The sequence below is a fragment of the Pteronotus mesoamericanus genome, unplaced genomic scaffold (assembly GCF_021234165.1).
Source record: "Pteronotus mesoamericanus isolate MK-2021 breed Mesoamerican mustached bat unplaced genomic scaffold, CSHL_Meso_final scaffold_85, whole genome shotgun sequence".
In the NCBI taxonomy this organism is placed as follows: Eukaryota; Metazoa; Chordata; class Mammalia; order Chiroptera; family Mormoopidae; genus Pteronotus; species Pteronotus mesoamericanus.
The window spans coordinates 39,343,173-39,363,587 of NW_026555329.1; the positions used below are offsets into that span (position 1 = coordinate 39,343,173).

Genomic DNA, 20,415 nt, shown 5'->3' on the forward strand with positions numbered 1-20,415 from the left:
ACATCTATTGAGTGCCTTCCATAAGCACCTTGACCTCCTACTGGGACCAAATCTGAAACCAAACCCAGGTGTATGCCCAACCAGGATCGAGCCATCTACCTTTCGGTTTACAGAATGACACCCAACCAAACCATATCAGGAGGGACAGAACATCTTGTTTTTCAGTCTGTGTTCTCCACTTGCATCTTCCCCTCCCCCAATCTATCTTCAGCTCCTTAACTTACAATGATAATTTATTTTGGCCTGGGCAAGTTAGTGTTGTACCCTTTTAATACCAATAGAGAGTAACTTGATAAAATACTCCAAGCTAGTAAGTGGCAAAGCAAATAACCCTCTTAAATCTTTTGACTTTTCTATTACTATACATCATACTATTTTTCTATGTCCATTTGTTTTGTGTATTTGAAGCCCTTTTAATTGTTTGTGTTCTGAGGAAGGATTTCTTTCACCTCTTAGTTTATTCTCACTGGCTGAAGTTTATCTGTAAGCCTTGTTAACTACATGTTAGCAGAAAAAAATTTTATATATTTTAAGGAGTTTTTTAATAGATTTGATGTTTATGGCTTCCGGTTTTAGTAAACCTTCTCTTGGGAGGTAAATGGTTACTTCCTGAAAAGAACCTTAGTGATGAAAAACAGTGATAGAATATTTGCCGCAGTCATTTTTTAATTTTTCTTTTGCTTTATTTTTTTATTTTTTATTTTTTTTGTGCTAAACCAAAAAGGATTGGAGTCAGGATTTAAATTCACTAAGTATTTAGGAAATCTCCATATAAACTCTAGTGATAACTGATATAGGGAAGTTTTAAAAACAGATTTTTAAAATGATATTTGCAACAGTTCTTTACTTAACCTGGTCCTTTCAGTTGTTAAGATTATATTTCACAAGGTATATGTGGTTTGATGGTTAATTCTTTCACATTAAAGTGGTCCTTGCAAATAAAGTGATAATTGCAAATATTCTGAAATAGACTAATTATAATTTCACTTAGATACTGAATATGAGAGTAAATATATAATCATCTCATTACTATGTGGTCAGAAAGACTGCTATATATTTTTTTGATAAGACTTAATAGCATGATGATACTCCATTTCTTTGCACTTGCTCACAGAAATATAAAGCTAATTATGGTTACTTAAGAAAATATGTTCTAGCTAAACATAAAGTTTATATATTTTCTTTTTAAAAAATAGGAGCAGATGTCTCAAGTATTAGATGCCATGTTTGAAAAATTAGTCAAAGAAGGGGAACATGTAATCGATCAAGGTGATGATGGTGACAACTTTTATGTAATCGATAGGTAAGTTTTGCATAACTTCACCGCTAAAATGTAACAGACCTTTTGGGTAAAATTTCAATGTTTATAATGATACCAAATTAATACATAGTTGCTAATGCCTCTTTACTTTTATTACTACATAATAGGCACTAACCTGCTGTGTATACATGCAGTGAAGTCATGCTAGATCTTGAAGAGAGGCAGTTTATAAAAGAACTGATGATTTTTTGTTATTTTAATCTATACATCTCAGTCACTTACTGTGAACCTTCTCATTTCTTAACTTCTATTTGACAGGTAGTTAGTATGTAGTAGATGCCTATTACAGTAAGAATTAGAAGCATAATACAGAACCTGGGATATAGAATCACAGTATATAACTCAATCTGTTACATTTTTTAAAAGGTTTTTTTTAAGATTTTATTTATTTATTTTTAGAGAGGGGAATGGAGGGAGGAAGAGAGGGAGAGAAACACCAATGTGTGGTTGCCTCTCACATACTCCCACTGAGGACGTGGCCTGCAACCCAGGCATGTGCCCTGACTGGGAATTGAACCGGTGACCCCGTGGTTTGCACTCAATCCACTGAGCCATGCCAGCCAGTGCAAAAGGTTTTTTTTTTTTTTTTTTTTTAAACTATAAAGTAAAACATGCTTATGGTTTAAAAAATCAAAGGGGGCATAAGGTAGAAAGTCTCATGCCTACTTCTTCAGCATCGTGTAGTCAGTAGAGTAGTAAGTAGTTTATGTGTCCTTCCAGAAGTTGTTTATGCATTATTTTGTTGGCCTTTTAAAAACTCTGTAAATTATTTTATTAAAATAAGAGGCATGCATCTACATTGAAAAAATTTATTTTCAGAGAACTTCAAGTTGTGCTTGGTAAGATTTAATGTTTTAAGTGACTATTAAGTGACTAATAAGACTATTACTTTAACCAATAATTAAGAGTCCCAAAATTGTAATAGGGGAGCAGTCTGAACTGAATACTTCACTTTTATAAAGTGATGTTGAAGTATTTATGAAACAGTTGGTATCCCTAACCTGATTTATGGGATTACATTTGCTTCTCTGGGTAGAGCTGTGTTCAACTAGAAGGCTTATGGAAAATTACTCCCCATCTGTCTGCTTCGTCGTTGTTTCTTGATCTTGGCTCTGTGGGTGGCATCTTGCATAAATCAGTAGTGTATGCTCTCTGAATCAAGGCTTTCCCACAGATTCCTCCATTCCCTCCTCTCAGATGCCCTGGTGACCCTACAGAGCTGTTGGCCAAGGTGCCAGGGCTAGGGTGCACTCTGATTTTAGAACAGAACCAGTTATCTCATAGGTAAATTGCAGTCATGGCTTTGGTATCATTAGCCACTTCCATCGGTGAAATATGTCAGAAATTTAGTCAGCTTTTTAATTGTATTTAATTGTAAGGGCATATGAGAACCCCAAATACCACATAGGATTTAATCTTTTTTTAGTAGGTATTTTGACCATAATAATTACCCTGCATTTGTATATAGTACATCCTTTTCAGGTAGATCCTGATTACCTATTTGACAGGGGAAAACTCTCAGGCACACAGAAGTGACGTGAGTGGGTTAAGATTACCCAGATGATCAGTGTAGAGCCAGCCCCACAGGCAGGCCTCTTGGCCACCGTTTGTGTTCTTTCCATGTCCAAGGCCTCATAGTATCAGGGAAGCGATCTATATAAAAAAGCAGCACACAATATTTTAACAGATTTAGACTCATGTGATTTTTAACTGGACTATAGCTCATTTTACTTCTCATCAGCGCATTTGTTGTATATTTTACCTTACTCAAAGTAGAAAATGTAGGGACTAGTTTTAGTGCAAAAGTGTAAATAACATAAAAAAGAATTAATCTATGCTTGGAAAATAGTTATTCATGAAAAAATTCTAGATGGTATCCTTGGAAAAGCCATTCTATGTGTGAATTTTATTAAAAGCCAATTCTCTTCCTTACTAATATTTTTCTCTATTTTCATGTTTTTTTGCTTGTATTGTTTTTACTATTCATAATACATTTTTAAATAAAAGCACTCCCTTTTTTGTCTTTGTTAAAGTTTGGCCAATAAGATAAAGCCAAAGAACTAATCCTTTTTGCCATCACAGGGTGCTTCAGCAAGCCTTGAAACCATGCTCTCTGATAACCTGCAGTGCACGGAGAGACAGTCCTCCTCAAGAAGGGTGTATTTCCTGTAAAATGTAGGCTCTGGACAGTTTGTAGTTCAGTGGCATGCAGGCTGAGCTGTATTTGCCTCAGAAAAAACCTCCAATTAAAAGATAAGCACAGACAAAACTATAAAAATACCAGGATCAGATATTTAGTCTGAATTTATACCACTCTTTTTTTTACTTGGATTGGGGGTTGACCTAAAAGGGCCAAATGATGTCAATATTTGAGGCTTTGCAGGCCACGTGGCCTCTGTTTCGGCCACTCAACTCTGCTGTCACAGCACAAATTAGCTATTGATTATGCATAAACCAGTGTATTTGTGTTCTAGTAAAACTGTTTACAAAAACAGGCAGCCACTGTGTGGGCCACAGTTTATAATCTAAAGGAGGGGCTGGCGAAGGATCCTCATGAGTACTGAATAGTGAAGGCTGACTAAATTGTTAGATATGTATATTTTAAATAGTTATATATATATATTTTAAAGTTATATTTTAAAGTTATTTTCTTCTGATCTTAAAAGTAATACTCATTTTAGAAACAAAAACTCTTTAGTTAGATAGCGAATGTCCCTGGATTCCTTCAGTACTCATGCCAAGAGATAACTACAGTCAGTGTTTTCATATACATTCCTGCAGATGGTTGTCTATGAATATACTGCTTGGTTGCTCTTAGTTATGTTTTTATAATTTATTTTATTACCTCCAGTTTTTGTTTTGCCTTGTTTTCCCCAGCAGGCACATGTATTGTCCTCACCCTAGTGTAAAATTGGTGGTCTTTTCATGCTTGTCTGGATCAGGTGGTGTCTCTGGAACATCTTAATGCCCTTTTATTGCTTATTGCCATCAGAGGGGAACGGGAAGCGCAGAGTGAGATTTTGTCGCACAGGGCTTTTCTCCCAAATTAGATTTTATTGTACTAAGATTTTACTTGAATTACTTTTACCTCTTATTTTTCCTGTGTCCAACAGAGGAACATTTGATATTTATGTAAAATGTGACGGTGTTGGAAGATGTGTTGGTAACTATGATAATCGTGGGAGTTTTGGCGAACTGGCCTTAATGTACAATACACCCAGAGCAGCTACAATCACCGCTACCTCTCCTGGTGCTCTGTGGGGTTTGGTGAGTGAAGTATTTCTTTGAACTGAGTATTATTTGTAAAAAGCAGTATGGACAAAAGCCAGGTAGATGAAGTATTTTAGTTCTAATAGGTGGATTTATTTGTGATCATCACCAAGCACCAGGGGATTTTATTAAGCAACTACTGGATGCTGAAATGTTGAGCATTAAGACTGTGCTGAGTGAAATCTTCATGTCCTTTTCCCTAGTCAAGTCAGGTGCTAAATGTGCTGGCCCTGGGAAGGACACTCGATTCAAAATGGTCCTCTTTCTTCACTCACCCTTAAACAAACAGCCACACAGTAAACCACCAAAGTGGCTCCCAAAGTGTGGTCCCCTAACCAGGAGCATCTGTATCTGGGTCCCCGCATACTGATTTGGGCCCACTGAATCAGAAACTCTGGAGCAAGCCTGCCAAGCGATTGTAATGCACACTGGAATGTAAGGAAACACTACACACTGATTTTGGTTGGGTGTAAACTGACTGGTGACAACTCTGCACTGAATAGCAGCTGTGTAGAGAAAAAACACTTGGTGCCTGGGGCTCTCACCTGGACGCACATCAGAATTACACGGAGGCGGGGGGTGTGGGGGAGGGTGTGTGTTAAAAAAATCCTCTTGCTTACTAGGCCCCACCGCTGACAAATTTAACCAGACTCTCCTGGGGTGGCACCTGGGCTTTCAAAATAAATTTCTTAATGGCAGTATTTCTACAAGACCTAAAAGTTGGGTTACAGACATTTGGGTAAGGGGGGAAGGGAGATTCTTTCCATAGACGGTATCAGGACGCAGAGTAGCAGCCACTAGTAAAGGTGATTCTGGAAGACTGTGTTTAAGCTGGTGCTTGTACAGATCACATTGGAAATTAGTTAAAATGCAGATTCTGATTCAGTGGGTCTGGGATGAGCCTGAAACTCTGTATTTCTCATAAGCTCCCAGGAAACACCAGTGTGGTCTGGGACCCGAAACACGCTTTCAGCAGCACTGATTTAAGGGAATGTTCACACTATTTGTATTTTCTTTTTAAATTGTTGAAAATAGTACACTCTATAGTTTTGACATGCATTTATCAGGTTATTTCTCTCAAATCCTTTGTGGAAGGTGGAAAGATTAAGTTGATAGGAAGTGTGCTAATTTCATTTCTAAGGACTGTAGCTTTACAAAAGTTACACATTATTCATTCAGGACTCCACATTTGACTACAAAGTGGATTCAGCTGATAAAAAATATGACTTGATCATCGAAATAAGACAGTGTACATTTCTTCTTAATAGAACCAGGCAGTTACTGTCTACTTATTAAAAATTAGTTACTTTTTAAGTTGTAGAAGAAAAATCAGAATTGATTCTGGTGAAGGATAACTCATTACCTGGAGTGTTTTAAGTGCTGTCAAAGATTTGACTATCCAAAGCCAGCACAGTAAAAATTCCAAATCAAGAGCAGACTTGGGCCATAGGAAGTGTTTGCTTGGCATCATAGTGGTGGGTAAAGCTAGAGTCTGTCATGACCTGTTCCTTAAGATATCATTTAAAAAGTTAATCTTCTGAATGGGGTTGCCTGATAACCTTAGGAGAAATAACTGATCAACGTGACCATGCTTATGATTCAGAGAGGTAATTACTGAAATGACTAGAATGAAAACATTTGAAATGGAAACATTCTGGATTTTATTTATATATCACAGTGGGTGTGAAGAGGTAGGCCACTAATAGAGATTTTTTCTTGAGATGTAAAGCTTATTTCTAAATTGCTAAACTATTTCCAGTCTTTGTTTTTCCATAAACTCTTTCCATGAAATGGTGTTTCTGCTGGTTCCCAAACCTGACTGTATACCAGAATGACTTAGGAAGATTTTGTGAAACATAGCTTATTGAGCCCTACATGCAGAGATTTTAAGTCATTCAAGTTTGGGACTTCAAAAACTTTTTCTTAACACTCAGCTGATTCTGGTGCAGAGCAAGCTTGGAAAATATTTCAATATTTTTTACTTTGTAAGACTCTCTTTTTAGAAAAAATTGTAGCCCTTGCAAAATTATAGTAAGCTAAATTGGAGAAAAGTATGTTTAATTTTTTAGAGACATATTGACATTGGCGGTTTTCTCAATCTTATCAGTTCATTTAAATTCAGCTTTAATTTGTTGGCACAATTTGGTAATTAAAGAGCATATCCCAATTAATTTTATTAATTTGGTGTTATTTATCAAGGTATGCCAAAGTAACATAATTTTGGGGCTGTTTATTAAGAACTAAAATTAAGGTTTGGAGGAATTTAAAAAAAAAAACATGTAGGAATACCATTTTTTAAGCTGTGATATTTAAAATGTCTCTAGTTTCTTAATGGAGTTCTTTATCTTTGAGGTTAAATAGTATAAACATAGGAACATTTTAAAATCCTAAGCATGAAATAAACACCGGAATTAGACCCTACTCAAAGTTGTTGTTTCTCTATGCACATCTTTAAGAGGACTTTATAATGTGGATGTGACAAAAAAATAGCTTGTCAAGAACTCTTATAATTGCTTTATGATTTTAAAATATTTTCTAATAGTGTTTCTTATGTGGTTTTTTTTTACTGCAACCCATATTAAAAATCACATCAGGAAACATGAATGTGTTTGTGTGTAACTGAAACAAACACATAGGTAAAAAAAACACTTTATTAAAAGGAATTAATGCTATATTCTAATTTACTTTATTCTTTTATAAAAACACTGGTCATAGGGGAAGGAGATCAAAAGGTACTAACTTCCACTTATAGAAGAGAAAAAGTCCTGGGGATATAATGCCCAGTGTGATGATTATAGTTAACAATACTGTATTGTATATTTGAAAGTTGCTGACTAGGGTCAAGATGGTGGTACAGGTAAATGCAGTACTTGAGTCCTCCTAAAACCACATCAAAATAACAACTGAACTGCAGAACTGCCTGAAATCTAGCTGAATGGAAATCCTATATCTAGGGAATTAAAAAAGCCACTTGGAGATCAGTAGGAGGAGCAGAAACGAAAACAGGCTGGTCTTACACCCATGTGTGGCAGACAACAATCAGGAGAGGGATCTCAGCTGTGGAGGTTCCCCTGCGGGAGCAGGGAGTCCCAGCCCCACACCAGGCACTCCAGCCCAGGGTTGGAGTGCCAAGAACAGAAGTCCCCATAATTTCTGGCTCTAAAAACCAGTGGTCATTGTGGCTGAGTGAGACGGAGGGCTTCTGGAGTTCCAGGCAGTTACTCTTAAGGGGCCCCCACATGGATTTACTTGGACTCACTCCCTCTGAGCTCCAGCACTGGGGAAGCAGCTTGAAAGGCACCATTGGCATATGGGGAGGAACTGAAATCTATCAGGCAAGAACTTGGGGGCAGGGTGCAGCTTTCTGCCAGAAAAAAAGTGCTGGCAGACACCATTGTTCTGTTTCTGAGCCCTCCCCCAACAAAGCCAGCAGGCGGACATCATATCTGGTCTCCTTCATGCAGGCTCACAGTGCTTGCCCACCCTAGTGGTTCCCTGAGACACTGTGCCATCCAACTTTTGGGCCCACCCAAGCTGCTTCCAGTGGTTTTCCAGAGGAATGGCCTATCTTGGCTAGTGTTTCAGATTATCTAAAATCTCTCAGACAAGCAGCACGTGGCTTAAGCATGCTCGACCTTCTCCTTAAGTGGCCCCAGGCCTGGCACTAGCAGCCGCCAGCCTTGACTTGCACCTTGGCCTCGCCTAGGGACCTCCAACCCTAGCACAAGTAGCAGCTATCTGCAGATCGCTTTGTAGCTCATGGCAGGTGACCTTGGCCTGCGTCTCCCACGAGATCTCAGAGCCAGTGCACTGGTAGACAGCTTCAGACCAAGTCAAAGCACCCCCCAACCACCGTAACAAGTGACACACTAAAAGGGTGGACTCAGCAGGCACCAGAGCCCTGCTGAATAAGTCCTGCTCCATGGAGTAGGCCCCTGCACAGCTGATACTCCACTGTGGTCTAAGGTTGGTAGTCACAGCCAGTCCCTGAAGCCAATTGGCTTGGGCTAAATCTCTCCCATTGACATGCCAACACCAGTCAAGGTTCAACTACAATAGGGGAGTGTATATAACCCACATGGGGTAGAGGGTGGACGATACCTGGAGTGACCCGCTTAGATGATTGGGGGAGGCTGTGCCACTGGACCCTACAGAACACCTACTACTTTAGGCCACTCCACCAAGCCCAGGAGATGTATCAGCTCTATCTGACACTTAGAAACAAACACAGGGAGGCTGCCAAAATGAAGAGAAAAAGAAACATGTCCCAAATAAAAGAATAACTCCAGATAAATAAATTCCAGAATAAAGTCCCAAATAAACTCCAGGAAAAAATAAACAAAATGGAGACAAGCAATCTACTAGATGCCCAATTCAAAACATCAGATGTAAGGATGCTCAATGAACTTAGAACTTCAACAGCTTAAGAAGGGACGTGGAAACTATAAAAAAGAACCAGTTTGAAATGGAGGCTATACTAACTGAAATGAAGAATAATTTATAGGGAATCAACAGTAGAGTAGATGAGGCTAAGAATCAAATCAGCAATTTGAAATATAAGGAAGCAAAAATCACCCAATCAGAATAGCAGAAAGAAAAAAGAATAAAAAAAGAAAAAGAAGAAGAAGAAATGAAGATAGTACACAGAGCTTCTGGGACATCAAACATACCAACATTTGCACCATGAGGGTGCCAGAATAAGAGAGAGCAAGAAATTGAAAACCTATTTGAAAAAATAATGACAGAAAATTTCCCTAACCTGGTGAAGGAGATAGACATACAAGTCCAGTAAGCACAGAGAGTCTCAAACAAGATGAACCCAAAGAAACCCACACTGAGATACCATAATTAAAATCCAAAAGGTTAAAGACCAAAAAAAGCCTTAAAGGCAGCAAGAGAAAGCAGTTATTTATCTACAAAAGAGTTCCCGTAGGACTGTCAGCTCATTTCTCAACAGGAACAGGCCAGAAGGGATTGGCAAGAAATAATGGATAGTCAAAGTGATGGGAAGTAAAAACCTACAACCAAGATTATTTTACCCAGCAAAGTTAATCCTTTGGAATCAAAGGACAGATACAGAGCTTCTCAGACAATAAAAAGCAAAAGGAGTTCATCACCACCAAACCAGTATTACATGAAATGTTTAAAGGGTCTTCTTTAAGAACAACAAAAGACCAAAAAATGTCAACAGTGGAATATCTATCAACAATTGAATCTAAAAAACAAAATAAATGAACAATCAGAACAGAAACAGACTCATAGATACAGAGAACATTTTGAGTTTTGCCAGCTGGGAGGGGGTTGGGTGGATGCGTGAAAGTGGTTAAGGGATTAAGGAGTACAAATTGGTTGTTGGAGGTGTAAAGTACAGCATAGAGGATATAGTCAATAATATTCTAATAACTATGTATGGTGTCGTATGGGCATGAGATTTACCAGGATGACGACTTATTTATATGTCTAATTATTATATATAATATATAACTAATTATAACTAATAATGTCCACTGTAATTCAAAAATTAAAAATCGCAAATTATAATAAAAGTTGCTGAGAGATTTTAAATGTTATCACAAGAAAAAAAGCTTTTGTAACTATGTAAAGTGACAGTTGTTAATTAAACTTTATTGTGGTGATCATTTTGCAATATATACAAAAATTGAATCATCATGTTGTACACCTGAAACTGTTATATGTCTGTTATACCTCAATTAAAAAGAATGCTGGTTATATCTTATTAAACTGATTTTATAATACTCTAGGACTAATATCCATGGTCAAAGACCTGGGTGCTAGTCCGAACTCATAGAAACTGCACACAGTGGTGGTTGCCAGGGGCTGTGGTTGGGGTAAAGAGGGAGATATTGGTCAAAGGGTACAAACTTTCTTTATAAGATGAATAAATTCTGGGACAAAATGTACAGCATGGTGATTATAGTTAAAAATATTGCATTACATACTTGCAAGTTCCTAAAGTAAACCTTAAATGTTCTTACCATAAAAGCGAAATGGCAATTAGGTGATAAAGCCTTTAACTAATTCTACTGTGGAAGTCATTTCACATTGTATAGGTGTATCAAATCAACATGTATACTTTAAACTCACACAATATTTTAGGTCAGTTGCATCTCAAAGCTGAGGCAAGAACATGGTGCTGGTGTCTAGTTTCTAAAATGGCACAACAGTGCCACCTTGTGGGTTTTGCCTAATTACATGGTAGTAGAGCTCTGCTCTGAATAAACTGATGCTTCCTTTAAAAAACTTAAAATATTTTATATGGTTCTGTATTTTATGCTTGAGTAAAAAATTTTAAATAAGTTACATTAAATGTATAATAAAGTTAAACTTCTATTTCAAAGTCTTCAGTTATTGCTTGTTTCTTACAGGGAATAAAATGAAACTCTCTCTTAAAACTTTTTTCCTCAGAACGTTTACCTATTAACTGCCTTTCTATTTGATATTCTGCCTTAGGACAGGGTAACCTTCAGGAGAATAATTGTAAAAAATAATGCCAAAAAGAGAAAAATGTATGAAAGTTTTATCGAGTCACTGCCATTTCTTAAATCTTTGGAAGTAAGTATGTATTTACACTTATTTTGCTTTCAAAACTTCTGTTTTGTTAGGAATATTATTCACTTATATACAAAAGCTTCTTTGAATAAAAATCTATCCATATTTTCATTTGAAAGATTAACTATGGTGTTTGTATAGCTCAGTATTTCTTTTACTACCTAAAACTGCATTTATATTGTTGTTTATAAGTAATAGAGTCCTGTGAGCATCTACAGCAATTTTATGTGGCCCCTTTCTAAAAGCGGATTTAATATAAACATGTAATGTTATCAGGAGCCACTTAGTTACACCTTTTCAGGGAGAGGTTATCTAAGTACAGAATGTTGGTATTAACTCAATATAACAAATGTCTATTCCATTATAAATCTACCAAGGAAAAGAAACAATAGAACAAAATTTTCCTCTTCACCTAAAAGTAAATCCTTCTAGTTACCCACACCCCCAAAAAGAAAAATTCCTCACTGGCCTCTCCTTCTCAGTCATCTTTGCTGTTTATTCCTCTTTTTGTTTTCTCTTAAATTGGCATTCAGTGTCTTTTCTTTTTTCAGGTTACTCTTACCTTGTGAACTTATCAAATTCCCTGGATTTAAATACTGTGTGTTGATGCCTTTAAAAATGGACATAATCGGACAAGGTTCCTCCCTAGAATGCCAGACTTATATAACTATCTTAACTGCAATATTTAATATTTCCTCTCAGACACTTATTAGACATCTCAAACCTCATGTCCTGAATCTACTCCAACCCTCTCTTCCCCATCTTAGTGGCTGGCAACACCATCCTTCCAGCATCTGGGCCAAAATCTTTGGGATTAGTACTGACTCATCTAGGAAAGTATCTTTGTTGTATTGTTAGTATATGCCTGACAGAAATTTTGGCCACATTACAGAACGCACATTAGGCAACTGATCTTCTCTAGCAGCATCTCTCTTTAAAATTAAATAGATCAGGAAGTCCAAATGCCTTTAGATCTAGGCCAGTTAAATGAAAAAGAAAAACCTAGCTCAGATAGGATTTTGGTAAACTGGAGGACATGTGCTCCATCTAAAGAAACAGCTGCTATTCCACCATAGTTTTTTTTGCCATGTGGAAATATGGGCTGAGCGTTAACTGATTTTTCAAGAGAAGCTAGGAATTCAAATTTTTCTGAGAAATTTATTTTGAAACGCTGGCTGTTAATTAATGTAACACATAAAAACCCACACACTTCTTGGTTTATTAGGCTTATAGGCTACCAATTTTTAAATCTCTGAAATATTATTACCTAATTAATTTGTTTATTTAATAGTTGTTGTTTTTTTCTTTGTAGGTTTCCGAACGCCTGAAAGTGGTAGATGTGATAGGCACCAAAGTATATAATGACGGAGAACAAATCATTGCTCAGGTATAATCCTTTTCATGTAATTTAGTTTAGGGTTATATTCCAAAAATTTATTATAAATTTTAAATCTTGGTGAATTTTTATGTCTATAATTAGCATGTATTGATGGATTAAATATTACTTTTATCAAATGACCTATTAAGATGGTTTAATTTACAGCCATTAAGCTATTTGAATATTTTTATTTATATAATTAACTCCCAGTGAGTGTGTATTAAATCATCAAATGGATTTCTGCTTAATTTTATATTTGTACATGATATGTATATAAAGAAGATGCCATTTATAAGAGGAAAATTATAGGCGAATGTTCCATGAGATTAATGAGAACTCAGAAGGTACATTGGAGGATATTAGAATTTTGTACAGTCATTTCACGATGACGTTTCCTCAGGCTGCTCCCTCATAAAATTAACCGAGAATGGAATACACTGTACCATATACTATGGTGGCTTCTGGACACTAAATGAGGGCCAAGATAAGTTAATACATAGCTAAAATACCACTTAGAGCCAGTAGTAATACATACTTTGGTTAGAACATGGCTTGCAAGAAGTAGGATTTATGAAGATAATTGACGTTCACAGAGCACACTGATGTTAGTACCTTATTTCCTAGTTATATTTTTGAAGTATTGAAAAAAATGACAAACAGATTTTAATAGTTTCTGTAATTTTTTATAGTCATATACTGTATTGTACTATTAACCTAAAATTTTCTCTTTTTTGGATATATGTAAAACAAGATTCAAGGTCTGTGAGACTGAAGGAAAGAATAATTGTTTTAGAAGACATATAAGTCAATTGCTGTCTCCGGCCCCCCTGCCGCCCCCAAAGATTAAAGCAGTGAAGGATTAGGAAGAAGTGGAATCGAACTAGAAAACAAGGCTAAGGCTCTACTATATAAATTGATAAAGGATAAAACACTTTTGAAATGGCTTTTTTAGCTTTTTATTTTGAAATAATGATAGCTTCATAGGAAGTTGCAGAAATAGAACAGAGAAGTCCCATGCACTCTTCACCTAGTTTCCCCAGTACATCTTGCATCACTAGAGCACAGTATGAAAACTAGAAACTGACATTGGCTGAATCCACAGACCTCACTCAGATTTCACCAGTTTTGCACGCATGTTTTGAAAACTAAGTTACACAGCAGCCGATAGACCTGCTATGATTCAAATCTGAAAATCTAACACGAAACTCTTATGAAAACCTGATGTAAAAATAAAGGAGATATGTATACTGTACTTGGGAGTTTATTAAGGATATTTTGATATTAGTTGTTCGTTAAGCATTTATAAACATACACATCTATACTGTATTATATAAATCTACTCAATATTTATTTTGTGATGTAAGTTGCTACTGTATTTCTTGAATTGTACTAAAGGGTTTTGGGAGTGCCTGTTTCTTTTCAAGATCACTTAGGCCCAGGAAAGTCAGTATCTGTATCTTCTGTTTTATACTATTTAATTTAGAAGGCATCATTGGAAATCAAGGTGGAGTTTGTTCATAAACACCACCAAGAAAAAAAATGGATATGCAGTTAGAAATAGCAACACTTTTCGGCCCCCCAAGGGTTTTATTTTTATTTTGCTTAATCCCGTCACCTTTTTTACCCAACATTTTTCTTTCAGAAGTCTTACCAAGGCCTAGAGGTGGATTGTCAGTAAACGGGCATCTCAGAGTTTGGTCTCTAGCTAACTGCAGTCAAAACATCAGGACCAAAAACTACAGTTTCTGAATAAGTCTGAGTGTTCTAACACCTGTGCTGTTATTCAGGCTGAAGTTTGGGTAGAATTCTTACCCCAGTGTTATTTGCCATTTTTTCTTGACTTAGGAATGCTATGGTAGAGAGTAGATTATTTCAAATAATTTTACAAATGAAATCATTACTACATAACTGTGGATTGTAACCTTTGTTTAGAAAGTAAGCAACAGGAACTATGGGGTATTACTTTTCAGGCAAATCACCTATACACTGGAGTTGGAGTGATTTTAGGTTTATTATAGACAAGAGGATTTTTGTCGACTACATTTGCATTTTCATCCTGTTTTTGTTTTATTCCAATAGGGAGATCTGGCTGATTCTTTCTTCATTGTAGAATCTGGAGAAGTGAAAATTACTATGAAAAGGAAGGTAAGTGTTGAGTTCTCAAAAATTCACATACTAGCTAGGAACATAATAAACTTGCTTTTTCAACATGCTGAGTAAAAGCTGATGCTTTTAATTACTTTGTCAGGGTAAATCAGAAGTAGAAGAGAATGGTGCGGTAGAAATCGCTCGGTGTTCTCGGGGACAGTACTTCGGAGAACTTGCGCTGGTAACTAACAAACCTCGAGCAGCCTCTGCACATGCCATCGGCACCGTCAAATGTTTAGGTAAGACTCACACTGGTGGGCGTACTCCTCCTGGTTGAAAGTTTTATGTCTGCATTTTCTGTATCTATGTCGTACAAATTATTTTATTGGGTTCACAGGTTTTATGGCTCCCACAAAACAAGGGTCTCACTCATTGCATTATAAAACCAGGTTGTGGAAGCCATTTTTTTCTTTAAAAATTTTCACATAAATACATAGTGTTGCTAAAACTGTACTTTTATAAAGTGAATTAAGCTCTGTGGAAAAAGTTGGAATGTCTGTGAGAATACTTATCTTACTACTGGGAAACAAAAGTTAAGGTTGTCAAAGCACAATAAAATTTTCTTTATTGTTTAGCTATTTAATTACCTTCTTAAGCTGTATATGTAAGCTTAGCAGAAGTGCCATCTTCAACTGGAAGATTTTAAATATGAGTAACAACTTACTTTAGTAATGAAAAATATAGCTCAGGTGGTATCAATAGAGATGTCATTTTCTTTTAAAAAACACTATTCAGCAATAATTAGCCACTCTATTTTCTGTATCCACTGTTTAGTAGAAGGAACTTAGCTTCCATGTTCTAGAGATTTGCTAGTATCCTCAGAATTAACTTATAGAGAAGTCACTTTTTAAATGGTTTTAAAGTATAATATTAAGCAAGTGTTATACTTGGATAAAAGAGAAGACAGAAACTGACAGCTGATTTCCCTGAGTAGAAATATTAAACAGTAAGAGTAAAGGTGATGTGAGTGAAAGCCCACTATTTTTTTCTATAATTATATTCATGTTAAAAACAATTTGAGAAAAACAGAAAAGGCAGGAAAAACTGAGAGGCACCCGTGCCACCACTACCCCGTGACTTTCCACATCCAGTTATAGTTCCTTCTCGTCTTTTATTTGCATGGGTTTTCTGTTTTTAAACCATTTTTTAAACTGCTTTTTACATTCATTACAGCTTAGGCATTTTCTCATTTTACTACGTCATACTGTAACATTATGTTAGGGAAATGTGCACATTATAAACTATTTAAAGATCCCCCACTGTTAAATGTTTTGAGGATTTTGGCTCCTTTTTTGGGGGGGGGGCGGGTTTTTGATGTGCTTAGACTACTTTTTCCAAATGCAGGCTTTTCCCTTAGAAATGGTTTTAGAAGTGGGTTTTCTTTTTATAGCTTTTGATATATATTGCCAGATCACTTTTATCTGTACGAATTTACATGCTACCAGCAGTGCAAGAATATCCATTTGCTCTATTTTTATAAACACTGCCTTTTTTTACCTTTGCTAATTTAAAAGGCAAAAACGTGTTTTAATTTGTAGTTCTAGGGTAGAGAGTGTGATCATATTTTCCATGTATGTATTATAAATTTAGTTTTTAAAAGTGCATGGGACAGGCAAGCAGAGAGACATATAACATACATAGAAGTGGACAAAGCGTTATTTTGGCTGCTATTTTGAAGTGATTAGACAATAGCATGAGAGTAAAAATTATAAAAGGTAATATTTGGTCTTAAAATATGGCATTGTAAACCCTGAGGGAACAGAAGATACTTCCTTGCCATCTTTGAGTTTTTATTTACTCAGGTGATGACATAAAAACTAATTTTTTTTTAACTTCAAGGCCTTGCCATGATAGTCCCTCATTCTTTTCTCAACCTGGATCAGGAACCTCATCCCAGCCTTGCATTGCACATCATATTGCCAAGGAATTCTGGCTACTTTAAAGTGGAACATTTTTATCTTTATGCCTTTTTATGGTATATTTATCTAAAAATACCATTGTATTATTGACATATGCAGAATGACATCATAAATGACTCAGAAATTCTGCATATTTTTAAAGAATGTTACTCATTTTCCTTTTATTCTCCTTTTTTTTAGCCATGGATGTGCAAGCATTTGAAAGGCTTTTGGGACCTTGCATGGAAATTATGAAAAGGAACATCGCCACCTATGAAGAACAATTAGTTGCCCTGTTTGGAACAAACATGGATATTGTTGAACCTACTGCATGAAACAAAGTATGGAGCAAGAAGACCTATAGTAACAAAATTACACAGTAGTGGTTAGTCCACTGAGAATGTGTTTGTGTAGATGCCAAGCATTTTCTGTGATTTCCTGTATTTTCCTTTTTTTATATTTACAATGTATCAGTAAACAGTAGTGGTAGGCAGTAGGCTTTAACATCACTTTCTAAAGAAATCATAAAAATATCGACATTGATAAAATGATTTTCTGCTTCGATTGACAGGTTTATTCAAATGATTGTAATATACTGAAAGTATCTGTGTTTAAGAAGATAATTAAAGGATGTTATCATAGGCCATTTGTGTTTATTTTGATCTACTCAGACTGGTATGTCAATGATTATGCCCATGAAAGAGGGAACTTGGCAATGAATCATGCTATACAGCATGACTTCACATTCTTTTTACAACTCATTATATATATAGTAAGTACAATTTTAATCATTTTTGTTTTAAAGTTTTTCTGGCTTGATAAGTTATGTGCTGGCCTTGGCCTATTGGTGAAATGGTATAAACCATCATATGCAATTTAGGACCTTTTATATTTTTGCAATAAAGTACATTTTGACTTCTTTAGCATAACGTCAGTAACCAGTAGTTTTAAGGACAGGCCATTTAGTCATTGTAATAGGGAAGAGTCTTTTAGATGAGAGATCATTAATACTTTTTCCTCATAAAGCATATATCACTGCTTCCTTGTTCATTTATAATCCTCTGTATTCTTTATCTTAAAAAATTTGAGTTTGACATTTAATGTCACAAAGTTTTTAAAAAAGCTTTAAGTTTACTTGTTGTCTTCTAAGAGTCTAGGATCTTATATATACTACAAAAAAAAAATCCATACCAAAAGTAATTTGGGGTCCTTATCAACATGCCCAACAGGATATTTCCTTGTTCTTCACTTGGTGTCCATAGGTATAATTCTTTCAGACATCTGCTCCTGTGGGGTTCCTCCAAGGTGACAGAAATTTTTATAAGCAAAGTCGTATGCAAAGAGAAAAGGAATTTCTGCCCATTCCCAATGTACCATTAGGCCTTGCCATTTGCTTTAATGTGCTCATAAAGTAAAGAATGACCTCAACCAGAATAGATTTTCATTGACAATTGATACACATATTATTGGCTACATAAGGTGAATTACATTCAACCAAAGCAATATAAGCCTTACATTTCTAGCCTATATAACCCCAGTGTCTAGAGAGATTAATTCTAACCAGTTCACTTTTAAACGACCAATTCCATTTTGGGAAATGTTTTAAAGAAATATATACATGGGTAAAATTATTCTGTGGCTGGTGTGGTCTTATTAGAGAATGCTTCTGGTCTTACTTGTGTAATTAAAATGTGGTTAAAATATGTTAACCAGATAATGTATATATGAGAAGTTAAAGTATGTAAAGTGTAACTTCAGCCACATTTTAGAACACTGTTTAACAATTTTGTAAACTTTCTTGTAGGAAGAGAGCTTAATATATGAAGATGACCTGTTTTCTATTTAATTTTATTTTAAAAGCCATGTTAATAAATAAAAAAAAAACCAAACAGAACCCCAGATTTCTGATTCATCATTCTGTATTCCTTATTCAGTTTTTCAAGTTACCTATTTTGTTGCATAAGCTGATGAACTACTCATGAAATAGCAAAAATGCCTGTTTAATAAAGAACTCTGACTGAGGCTGTAAATGCCAATTACATTATTGTTGCTTATATTTAAATTTTCCTTATAATAAAGCACACTTTTATAATAACTATGGTAATTGTGTCTAATGATGGGCTTTTTGAGTTTTGTTTTCTAATGACTTCCAGAGTGCACGCTGCACCATGTGGAAAGCACAAGAGACACAGAGCAGGTGTGAAAACTAACCCCCAGGTGTAATGGGGCAAGACCTTAAGGCTCTGAATGGCAATAGGTTTTTTTAAGATTTTAACTATTAGTCATATAATTTTGGGATGTTTATATAATTATGGTATATTAGAATAACCAAATAAATCTGGCTAAGAAATTTAGGTCTTGAAGTATCTAGAACACCTCTAGTTTGACTTGTGGATGTTACTTAATCACTAATCAAGAATCCTTACTAGTATTTGGAAATTCTCTGTTGAAGTTTCATTCAAGGATGTATCGTGTGTAGCTAAGAATTCTCAGAGAACATTCTTTTAACACAGTGCTCTTCCCTATATTTATTTTAAATAAATATAGAGTGTGTATATGCTTCCTGCATATCCACATGAACTAGGGATTGGTGCATATATTTTAATGTAAATACTCCTGTGACACAAGTTGGGTGAATCTCCTTGGTTTGCTATTATAAACTAGTGTTATGAAATGGTGGCTGGCGGACCATTTACTATGCTCAAAAATGCTGCTGCTGCAAAGTAAAACATAGGGCATGAAACAAGGGGCTTTGGATTTTATTGAAATATGTAAGCTTCAGTGCTGAGTTCTTTTCCTTTCTAAAGCATCTTTAAAAATAATGATATATTTTTCCCTACTTTTCTCAAAAAATGTTATGTTTATGACAAGGATTAGATGACCTTTGTCATTCTTAAAGAAAATTAATAACGTGTAAGCCTAAGTAATACATCCGGATAAGCCAAGGCTTTGTTAAATAACTGGAGAAGGGATATTAATATCTAATTATGTTAATACCTAAGGGAAAAACATTATAATGAATGCTGGTTTCTAAAATTAATAATAGTGTATGGTACAGCCTGATGCTGAATACCAGAAGTTTGACAAAAAGAAACTGAAATAAGAATTGAGACAAGATACTTTTATAGGCAGTAAAACTGACCCTTGAAACTACATAGTTGCTACTTTTCACAGGTATTTAAAAAATAACATTTAAAGTATAATTATGCAAATATAAGCAACAAAGTACACCAGGTATTTCCAGAGGGCTTGTGTGCCCAACAATAGCTATGGGAGCTTAAATCAGTTCAGTTGTATAAGTGATTGCGAGTCCATGGCAGAACTCATGAGCAATTAAAATCTCTTGGTTCCTTGTGTAATTCTTGGCTTCATAAAGTTTCCTGATAGTGATGTTGAGCCTAGTATATAGAGAAATTTTCAGAATGTTTCCAATGCAGATTATTTTGAGAGGAAAACTTTATTATTATTTGACCCACACACAGATCTGTGCCATTCTCTCCCTTTTTATGCTGTGTGTAAATCTAAAATTGCCTCAGAAATCCTGAAGAACCATGTGATGATGTTTGATATAGAAGTAATTGTATATATCATAAAAATGAAATGCCACCTATCAGGTGGCTTTCATAGATTTTGATTTAACCACAGCCCGGGTCTTGCCATATTACCAAAATAAAAAAATACATATATGTGTATATATACACACACACACACTGCAAAATGTACATATGTGAAATGTTTTGTTAGTAACAATTATAACATTCATTATAGTGAATGAATGCATTTTTTATTCTTAATGGGAAAAAAATAACTCTTTTCTCCAGGTTTTTCCA

General features: G+C 35.5%; 1 protein-coding gene across 1 annotated transcript in view; it reads left to right on the forward strand.

Moving 5' to 3' along the window:
* The window catches only part of PRKAR2B (protein kinase cAMP-dependent type II regulatory subunit beta), a 108,025-nt gene extending 89,367 nt beyond the window's left edge, over window positions 1-18,658 (forward strand). Inside the window, exons 5-11 of the mRNA XM_054564372.1 lie at window positions 1,197-1,303; window positions 4,435-4,588; window positions 11,063-11,164; window positions 12,474-12,548; window positions 14,619-14,684; window positions 14,788-14,926; window positions 16,787-18,658. Coding sequence (XP_054420347.1) covers window positions 1,197-1,303; window positions 4,435-4,588; window positions 11,063-11,164; window positions 12,474-12,548; window positions 14,619-14,684; window positions 14,788-14,926; window positions 16,787-16,920 — 777 coding nt within the window. The 3' untranslated portion in view covers window positions 16,921-18,658. The remainder of the gene's footprint in view (window positions 1-1,196; window positions 1,304-4,434; window positions 4,589-11,062; window positions 11,165-12,473; window positions 12,549-14,618; window positions 14,685-14,787; window positions 14,927-16,786) is intronic.
* The last annotated feature ends 1,757 nt before the right edge of the window (window positions 18,659-20,415 follow it).